Source organism: Anarrhichthys ocellatus, unplaced genomic scaffold (assembly GCF_004355925.1).
Source record: "Anarrhichthys ocellatus isolate YVR2014 unplaced genomic scaffold, GSC_Weel_1.0 scaffold10, whole genome shotgun sequence".
Classification (NCBI taxonomy): domain Eukaryota; kingdom Metazoa; phylum Chordata; class Actinopteri; order Perciformes; family Anarhichadidae; genus Anarrhichthys; species Anarrhichthys ocellatus.
In genome coordinates, this window is record NW_022280040.1 from 2,066,557 (window position 1) to 2,077,201 (window position 10,645).

Genomic DNA, 10,645 nt, shown 5'->3' on the forward strand with positions numbered 1-10,645 from the left:
AACACCAGGGCTTAGTAGTGTTTTGACTTTGTGATCAGGCACCTGGTTGGGCAGCACACGGGGGTCCTCCATCAGCTGGTAAGCCCTCCCACCCTCGGGGAAGGTTTCTGGGTGAGTGTGATCGATGATGGACACAGCAGCTCTGCCCTTTGTGTGTGTGTGTGTGTGTGTGTGTGTGTGTATGTGTGTGTGTGTGGTGCTGCTATTACCGGGGGTGGAGGGGAGGCAGCTCCGATGGTGGAGGCTTATGAAAGAGAAGGTCCTGGGTGGGGGTCGTGGTGGATGTGGGGTATGAGCTGTTTAAACAGCGTGGCTTTGATTGACAGGGCTGATAGTGAGCGGAGAGGGGGGGGGGGGGGGCGGGGGGGGGGGGGTTTGGGGGGGGGGGGGGTGAGGGAGCAAGTGCTTGGGAAAAGAGAAGAGAAGGGGGGGGGTTTGTGTTGTTGAATGCAGGTTAGATTGTTCGTGTGTGTGTGTGTGTGTGTGAGGAGGGGGTACTCCTGAAGGGTGGGGAGGGGGGTATTTTGGGGGGAGCAAGGGTGCAGGAGGAAAGTGAGCTTTTAATTACCAGGGCAGAAGCAGATGTAGCAGAATGGTGCCCCCACCTCTAAACACACACACACACACACACACACACTGGTTGTTTCTTGGCAGCTGGAAGTCATCAGCTTTGGGGGGTGTGTGTGCATATTTGTTAGGACAGGAGCCTTGAAGCACATTGTTTAAATTTAAAGATGTTCAGCTTCTATTGGCACTTGATGATTATTCATTTTCCTCCCCCTTGTTACTGAATAAATCACATCTTGCTGCTGCCATCTCTTCCATAATATTCAACATAATGAATGCAGTATAATATGAACCAGGTACACATACCATCTCAATTTACATTGTCAATTAACTTTAAATAAAACATACTTTATATTAATAGTTGCCTATTTACCCTCTTATTATCTGCAGTCATGATTTATATATTTGATCAGAGGAGAAAAAAAGCATGCTATTTAATAGGTAAGGATTGTAGCAAACTGCCATGTATTATTATGAGGTATTATTTATTGGTAGAAGTCTACTGTTCTATTTTGTGCATATTTATATGTTGTATACATTAACTTTAAAACTATTTTAGATTGCCTTTTAAACATCTAGATGGATGAAAAATAAACTTTGGCTCATTTGCAGTTTTTCCTTTATCTCCTGTCAAATAAACAAACAAGATAAAATGAATGTTCCGTGCATATATGCATGTCTGTATATTCAATGCCTTCAAGATTAATAAACGGATAGTGTTACTACTATAACTAAGAAGATCCACACCAACCTTCTGTCAGCAATAAACATGTTTTGAAAATAAATTATTTGCATATTTTTTTAATTAAAAAAAACTATATATATATATATATATATATATTAAAACGAGAATCACAAATTAAAAAAACTATATATATATATATTAAATAGAGAATCACAAATTAAAAAAACTATCTAATGCGTCAGCATATTTAGTATTAATTCAGGTTTAATTAAAAAAAATGTAATTGAAAAACCTTCATATTTTAAGGAAAAACAATTCCGTCTAATGTATATTGTTAATAACCTCCTTGATACAAAGACAGAATGCTCCTGTTACTTTATCCATAGTGTTTCTTTATTTTGGTGTTTCGAAATACGTCAGACACCCCCCCCCCCACTTTCCAATATTTCCCACTTGTACAAAATGTATCCAAACAAATGTGTGCACAGATGAAAACACGGTGCAGAGTATAAAATGACTTCTCATCAAGAAAATGCTGCAAAACTTAAAAAAGAAACAATGTCCCTGCACATATAAAAATAAATTAATACTTTGTGTCCCCAGTCACGGTCAACCATGTTTTTTTTGTCTGGTCCTAAAGATTCACACACACACACACTCGCACCCACACACACAAATTGAGGCTTCATTGGCTTTCCTTCACACCAGCACAGCTAATCACAAATGTACACCAACGGCCAATGAGAAAGGTTTATGTACACTTAACGAGGTAAAAACTGTGCCACTGAACTCCCCCGTGACACACGCCCTCCCTCCTACAGCTATATACAACCACACCCCCTCCCCAATCAAGTAGCAAGTAGCTTTCAAAACACAACACAGAATAGAATTCATTAAATGGGTTTACAGCAAGATTTGACTGTGAGGAAAAAAAAAAAAAAAAAAAAAATAATCAAAACTTTACACAGTAGTACAAAATGATGTTAAGTTGCAACACCAGCAGGCTGTTAAAATATATCATCGTATGCCCATTACACAAACAAACTCCCAATAAATAAAAAGCACAATACAAAGTTGGCTTCGATATTAGAGAATGCAGCAGAATATTTCCTGGTTTTATTAGAGACTGCACGTCCAGCCTGACATTACATCAAGTCCTTTTGTAATCTGTTGCTTTAGCTACGCAGCGTCATTACCAGTAGCATTGTGAGGAATCGGGCTGAGTGACCGGGACACAGGTAAACGGAAACAAATCCCACCTTCCCACCTTGGCCTCAGGCACTTGGGTTTGGACCCTGATTGGCCAGTCCTCATGGTTGTGGGTTTGTAGCTGCCGCTGCTGTCGGCCTGTTTAGGTCCCGATAGGCTGGTCCTGCTGGAGAGGTAGGTGCAGCAGGGGGCTCAATCAGGAAGATGAAATGTAACGACTTCCACGTGCCGACAACCAACTGTATAATATCTCTTTGTGAGTCCGTGCCGTGTGGATTAATGCATCCATCTGAACATTCAACTTGCTATTATTTATTTTTTCCTTCCTTTTTACATTTCACTTCCCTGAGTGAGCCGCCTGTATCTGGCCCAGAGAAGAGACAGTCAAAAGCAAGGCTTCTGCAGTGACTGTATGAGGCTTGGCTCACTGACGTTAATGGATCTACACAAACAGTGAAAGACAAAGAGGACAGAGGCAACGGCGAGAACATGTCGGATATTTTCACAAGCCTCTCACCCAATATTCCCCTCGCGAGTGCTGCGAGACAGATGTCAAACATACATCTGCTACTGTTAAGTCCTGTGGTGGGGAACTGTAGTTTCTTTTTTACATACATGTATTTGTTATTTTTATGTTTTTATTTCTGTGCTTGTGAGCTGAGGCCCCTGAGAGAGTGAGACAGCAGAGAGACCAGACCGAGATGGTTGTTAGTGTGGAGGATGGAGAAGCAGAGAAAATAGGAAGACAAAGGAAAAAAGAGAGGAAATGATGCAAAAAAACCAAAAAAAAACAACAAAAAAAAAAAACTAAAACCACAACACAGCAAAAAGAGAAAGAAGAAATGTGAAGAAGCTGGATGATGAGATTATGGAAGAAAATATGAAGAGAAACTCATTGAAGATAAAGGCTGACCCGTTTGTCAACTCTCCCGTTGAGAGAAGAGATCAAACACAACATGTGCTTATTTACTCACACGCTAAGTTGCTACCAGTGATATCAAATGAAAATCATTATTATGACAAAATAAGAACCTGAAGCAGCACTAAAGCATCTAAAAAAATAAATCTAAAATTGGATGGACATAAATAGTACAAATGAAGACAAAATGTTAAGACTGTAACCTGAAAAAAGTAGCAAAATAAACCTGACAAGGTCAACTACAGTGAGCTGGTGACTGGTTCTCATCACTGAACCACAAAGTTGACCAACAGGCCGATCTCCTGAAGACTCTGCATATTTATTCAGAAAAACAAAACAAAAACATTGACAACCAAAACATAAAGGGCATCTGCCGTCATGTCTTCTCTTGCCCCGCGACGCCCACGGCCTTCTCGGCTAGCCGCGGCTTCTGTGGCCCCGAGGCGTGTGTGTCAGCATGTGCGTGCTGCATTGCCAGGAAGGGGTTGGCGGTGATGGCGCCTTGGCCCTGGGCGCTGGGCAGCAGGTTGCTGATGGGCAGCTGAGGGCAGGAGAGCGGGATGGAGGGAATCTGGGCAGAGGAGGAGAGGGATTGCAGCTGCTGGAGGTCCTGCTGCTGCTGCATCAGTTGGTAGAGCAACACCTGCTGCTGCTCCTGGGGGGGAGAGAGGGAGAGAGAGGAAGAGGAAGCAAAAAGAGAAGGAGGGGAGAGAGGATGAAATAAGGAGGAAATGGAGAGAGCCAGAGGAAAATGCAGGAGAAAAATATGGATAAAGTGAAAGTTTTGGACAAAAAAGGGAAATGAGAGTTGGATAAGAAGGACAAAATAGAAAAGGAAAGTGGGGTGAGCAGTGGAGGGAATAAAGGAAAAAAGAAGAGTTAATAAGCTCGGTGATTTAGGCATTGTCCAAAGGAAAATTGTAGCTCAGTGTCTTTGTGTGTGTTTAACTGTGTGCGATAGTGGTGATGGCAGTGAATAGTTGCAAGCCTGCCATTGCATGTGTGTGTGCATGGTGTACCGCTGAAGGCTGTGAGGACAGCAGCTGCTGGAGCTGATGCTGCTGCAGGAGTCTGTGCTGCTCAGAGAGCAGGCCGAGCCGCGCAGCGCTGAAGAGGCAAAGACACAACTCGCAGTGAGACACAATACATCTTAACACACACTTTCAAAACATCACCAGAGCTGCTGAATGCAACATACATATGACAACAGCTCATGAACTGGATACTGAAGGAGCATTTTACATGAATTACTATTTAAAAAGAAAATTAATCTTAAATGTCAATTTCAGTTGCCAAAAAAAGCAAGAAAATTACATATATTTGAATTCACATAACTACAGAAAACATGCGACACAACAATCTCTTGTGACAGACTTCGGGGAAGGAAACAGCGCTGCAGGTAGTTGTGACGCTGAATCGACTTCTGTCTCACCTGCTCTTACTAGTTGGTGGGCTGCAAGAATCCAACACGCAAGCAAAAGGAAAAACCAAGGAGAGGACGCAATAAAGCTCACATTCAAACATCTTACACGTATGTTCCCTGACACTAGGAATGATTGTGGTGTATTCAGTACTTTAAGATGTGGTGACAAAGGGGCTGAAATCTCCAAAAAAAATGGTTTCCGGTCACCAGACACACCATTTAGCATTATTGAGCATAACTTTGTACTTGCTCCTGTCATTCAGTTAATGAAGCAGCCATCAGACGTACCCATTATTAACGGGCAACGTGATGCCCATAGCTGCTCCTGTAGTGTGCGCGTGGGGGCTGCCGGTGCCCACCGGTGTCTGGATCACCCCGTTCAGCGCGCCGACGATTCCCGCCATGCCCAGCCCACCGCCTGCGCCCAGAGCACCCATCAGCCCCGCCAGCCGGGCTGGGGCTGATCCCACGGCAGAGAGCCCGTTCAGCTGCGGCGGGCTCTGGGAGACGGAGGGAGGGGTGGAGAGAGATGAGGTGGAGCCACTACTGCTGTGGCCACCGCATGAAGCACCATCCTGAGCGAGCGAGCGAGAGCGAGAGAAACATTAATAATTAATCACAAATGTAGTTCATCTAATTCACCGTGTAATGAGGTGTACAAGCATGACATTACCTCACATAACTAAACTTGAACGTCTGATGCTGGTTTTACTGAACCTGACTTAATTATTCTGTTATTACATTAATGATGTGTCACTGCTCTGTCTTGTATCGTAGTGCTCGACTTTGTGCTGATGCAAACTGATTTAAACTGACTGCCGGGTGTTTGTTCTTACCTGAGCTGCCACAGGTAATGATGAGTCAGTGGCTCCCAGATGGCCTCCTTTCATATCTGCAACACAAATACGGCTGATTATGTTTTCATCATTAAGTCTTTAAAAAAAGGTCAGAAAAATAATGCTGGGCACCCAGGGTGACGTCATAAAAAGTCTTATTTTGAAGACTATTTGATTTAAATCATATATGAAACACAAAAAATCTTCACATTTGGGAAGCTGCAGCCAGAAAATATTTGCCATTGTGCCTTGTGATTAAACAACTGCAATGATCACTTAGTTATCAAAGATGTAGGATTGTATTCTCTCAACCAACTAATGGATTAACTGACTAACTGTTTCAATTCTAGTATCGGTCTGTGTGTCCCTGTGTCTCTCTCTCTCTCTGTGTGTGTGTGTGTGTGTGTGTGTGTGTGTGTGTGTACCAGAGGAGGCCATGCTGGAGGTGAAAGGCACTGATAGCTGAGCACTGAGAAGCTGCAGTCTCTCTTTCTTCATGGTCAGAGTTTTAATCTGCTCCTCCAGCCTCCTGTTCTCCTCCTGCAGCTGGTGGAGGGACTTCAACATGCCCAGCACTGAAAGAGACGCAGAGAGTGATGAAGGGGGACACGATAGATTGATTAGAATATTTGAGGGAAGCACTTTCTGCTTCCAGCTAAAACACATTGCTCTGATTTACTGTCGTCTCTCTGTGTGTGAGAGAAAATGTATATTTAACTTTGAAATAATTAAAGTCACCCTGTCACAGGCTATTCAAATTCAGATGTGATGTTTTGTGCTTTTGGGAAGAAGTTGTATTGGGGTGATCTTTTTCCACAGGCAAGAACACAGATGCTCTGACTTTCTGAAAGGCGGATGCTTCCTTAAGGCAAAACCATGCAACTCTGCTAAGCCTCCACACTACTTAAAATACCCAGTAACTGATGGTCAGATGCACTCCACAGGGAGGTCAGAGGTCAAGATCAGCTACAGAACAGGGACCCTGGTGCCTGTGCAGACTCAGCGACAAGGACAACTCAGTGAGCAGGGAGAGGAGGTGGACAATTTGCACACACAGGAACTTAAACCTAAAGTCCAGATGAAGGATGACAACTAGGCCGCATTCCCTTTTTTTAAACACTTTTTGTATCCCTGAAGGGATGTTCAGATGGGAAGATGTAATTGACAATAACAGATAACCTGAGAAAGTGACTGAAAAGAGGGAGCCAGAGAAGGCAAAAGGGTAATAGATCAAGATAAATGGAGCAAAGTGGGGAAGGAGGAAACATTGATTAGCTGTGGGGCTGGGTATCGGACCTCAATACTTTGCTGGTCCGGACAGAAATGTGCAACAAGTACCGAAAGCTGGCTCTTGTCAGATTTGTTGAGAACTTTCTCTTCCGTTTTTCCTCAAAGGATTATATTCAAATAGTATTGCTTTGGTATCGGTGCAGAGAGTCAACACTACAATAAAAATACCTCAAATGATACCCAGCCCTGTGTGTTCAGGTGTGTGTGTTCAGGTGTGTTTTAGTGTGTGTGTGTGTGTGTGTGTATGTGCGCTCTCACCGTCTCCCTGCGCTCCCTGCTGCAGCAGGAAGCTCTGCCCTTCGTTCCACTGCCTCTCCAGGAGCTGCTCGATGCTGGTGGCCACCGGGGGCAGCGTCTCCCCGCCGCCTCCCCCCGCCCCTAGCAACCCAAGCCCCGGCCCCGGCAACGACCCCGAGGAGTCATAGCGGATCTGCAGGCCACCAATGGGAGAGCTGAATGACAGGAGAGAGAGAGAGAGAGAGAGAGAGAGAGAGAGAGAGAGAGAGAGAGAGAGCATGGATAGAAAGGGAGAGATAGAGAGGTCAATGGGGAGATTAACGACCCAACATAAACGTCAGACAAACATAGACACTGCTGGCTATAAAACTACATCAATTTGTTGTTACAGTGGCCTCTAATGAAAAGGGGCCAGGCTTTCTGTCTGTGTGTTAGAGGCAGAGAGAGAGAGAGAGAGGGGGACGAAGAAAGAGGACATGCGAGAGAGAAAGACAGAGGGAAGTGGACTGTCTTGATGCGATAAATCTTTGTGTGTGTGCTGAGACAATCTGTTTAGTGTGAACGAGGGGAAATGAGGGACAGCAGGAGAGTGTGGAAGGGAAACGAAGAGCTTAATGCTGGGGGGGAATACAAAAACGGAAGGTAAAGGCAAGATTTTTCAACTGTTGAATCACACCGCAAACTTAAATACACTCACATTTTGAGTGTAAATGTCACAGTATCATCCACGTGGAATGCAAAATAAAATGTGTCAGCTATCTTCCGATTAAGACACTAAATTGTTTAACTACATATTACTGAAGGTATTCAAAGTCTGTCATTTTCTCTTGACACCATATTCTTCTCTTACAATATTTTCTTTTTAAATGAAATGCAACCCTTTCCCACAAATATATATTATGTTTCCTAAATACAAGCTGTGAAATATTACAGGTGCAGTGAAATAAATGACCAAAATTATGCTGATTGGAACCAACCTCATCAAGTGAAATTATCCATTCCACAAAGAAACAAGCAAAAATGGATTCGTATCATCAATATTCCCATCCTGAGAGATCCATTGAAATACTCCCCAATGAAGGAGATGCAGAAAATCATCAGACTGTCCCTCCATGTGTGATTAAACGCAAGAAACGAAAAAAAATCTAACTGGAGTTGAAGGATGGTTACCCCCTTCAAAAACACAAGTTATCGTTGGCTGAGAGAGCGAGAATTGCCTGTAGGGGTGAGAGCGAAAGGGAGATTGTGCATGTGTGTGTGTGAGGAGTGAGAGGAGTGAGAGGAAGAGAGAGGAGACGAGGGGCCAGCGGAGGGAAAACCAGAGAGGGGGATGGGTGAAGGAGGGGAGGGGGGGGCAGTGAGGAATGTAAATGGCGAGGGATGGGGGGGAGCATCTGCGTGTGTGTGTGTACTCACCGCGGGGTGGTCTTTGGAGAAGCTCTTATGGAGAAGCCCTGAGCTCCGACGCCGCCGTCTCCCACCTCCTGATCTACACACACACACACACACGCACAAAAAAAAAAAATCAATCGTACATCTAAGACCAAGCCCACAACAAGCCTTTGTAAAGTTCTCTGTCCACACTTAAACACCTGAACAATAGGAAAGCAGCTCAATCTCTTCTTCATTGTTTTATTTTGGTGCGGACACAACTAAACACCAGGAGTGAGACCAACAGCCTGGTTAACTCAGCCGAGTGTTTGGTGCCCTTCTGCTGCTCTATGCTGTGTATATGTTATGAGAAGATGCCTCCAGCTGTAACATGTGGTTTAATACAATTAATTTCCATATGCTCTATATCTGGAACTAGTGTTGTCAGTACATTTACACAGCACTACCGCTCCCGAATCCCAAATATGTCATTTTGGATTCCTTTCAGTGCGAGCTCTGTAACGCTTTGATAAGAGGTCTAACAAGAGGTCAAATTCAGCCCCTGACCAAGCTTACAGTACATAAGTTTCCAAAAACTCATTGAGGTAGTTGTCAGATTTATCCGCGCTGGAGACTAGATGTTTTGGATGAGAAAAATGCCGGCTGAGTGCCAAAACAAAGAGAGAAAAACTTGCATAATCAAATTTAGTTGGCGTAGTGTGGACGAATTGTAATACTTGTGGCTCTGCAACCTCCACAACTTTGTCTCTCTTCCTTTGCATCTCTTTCACACACACACACACACACACACACACACACACACACACACGCACACAAACGCACACACACGCCTTCATTCAAACTGCATGTGCACTTCTCCCTCTACCTTCTGTGAGAGTCCCTACCACCTCCCTCTGGGCCCCTGGCCAGACACTTCTTTTCATTTTCCTCAGTGAGAGTAATGAATCACACATGCACACACACACACGCAAACACACACACTTTTGCATTTACACACTCACGCAAACACACACTTTTGCATTTACACACTCGCACAAACTCCCCTCTACTTAAGACAGTCAATCCCAGCTTTTACCCTCGCCGGGTCACCACTCTAGTCCCTCGCTCGCCTCCTTTTTCGAGTCCTTTCTCTCATAGCCCTCTCCGTCCTGGCACCTCCCTCCACACACTCAAAAGCAAAGAAAAGCGGCTGCCAAAGTAAACAGGCTACATGCATACAAACACATGCACACCTTGCACGTTTGTGCTCACATGACCCTTACTAGTGCACAAACACAACTTCACGCTTGTGTAGCTGCACACACGCGCTGTACACGACTGTGTGCATAACTTCACGGTAAGGAAAGAGGGGATGTATAGCAATGATTTTCATTAATGACTAGAGATCAAATTAGTTGACTAATCTATTAGTCAATCATTGGGGTAATAAATCAATCATTTGTCAATATTCAAGCAAAAATGCAAAAAATAATTCTCTGGTTTCAGCATCTCAAATGTGAGAAATGTTTGATGTTTTTTACTGTTATATAATCACTGTAAATTGTTTGGCATGCTTTTCCTGTGTTGCAAATGGGCTTCGACTACATTTCGCTGTGCATCCCCGTGTTGCATTATGAAAGTAAATATCTTTAAAAGCGTGAATATCTTTGGCTTTTAGACTGTTTAAGACATTTAAAGAGGTCACCCTGGAATCTGGGGATGCAATTGGCAGATTCACTGATAAACGCCAACACAAATCTAAAATTCTACTTTTTATCTAATTAAACTAAATACAACATGTATCGGGTGTAAAATCTAATATTTGTGTCGTTTCTGAGGTGTAAAAATATTTTTTTTTTCAGGAATTACACAAAGCTTGCTTGTGTAGACACACAGAACCTGCCTAGTCTCCATCTGTTGCGCGCACACACACACACACACACACACACACACACACACAATCACGTGCACGCAGCCCTGTGGCCCCCTGTCATTCAGCCTGATTAGTGAGTTGACCTGCAGGTCAGGGTGGATCTGGCTCTGATGACTGCTGACCGGCAGCAGGAACTACCTACCTTCCTCCTCTTTCTTAACTCTCTCCTCCTCTC

General features: G+C 43.9%; 1 protein-coding gene across 3 annotated transcripts in view; it reads right to left on the minus strand.

The window, feature by feature from the left end:
* Positions 1–1,896: 1,896 nt before the first annotated feature.
* mllt10 (MLLT10 histone lysine methyltransferase DOT1L cofactor) overlaps positions 1,897–10,645 on the minus strand; it is a 61,556-nt gene continuing 52,807 nt past the window's right edge. For 2 of the 3 annotated variants that reach the window (XM_031850037.1, XM_031850039.1), the window contains 8 exons: positions 8,583–8,655; positions 7,188–7,381; positions 6,065–6,214; positions 5,640–5,695; positions 5,092–5,378; positions 4,813–4,833; positions 4,400–4,487; positions 1,897–4,035 (listed from right to left, as the gene is read on the minus strand). In XM_031850037.1, coding sequence (XP_031705897.1) covers positions 3,757–4,035; positions 4,400–4,487; positions 4,813–4,833; positions 5,092–5,378; positions 5,640–5,695; positions 6,065–6,214; positions 7,188–7,381; positions 8,583–8,655 — 1,148 coding nt within the window. In that variant the 3' untranslated portion in view covers positions 1,897–3,756. The remainder of the gene's footprint in view (positions 4,036–4,399; positions 4,488–4,812; positions 4,834–5,091; positions 5,379–5,639; positions 5,696–6,064; positions 6,215–7,187; positions 7,382–8,582; positions 8,656–10,645) is intronic. The other variant, XM_031850038.1, reaches the window with a different exon arrangement.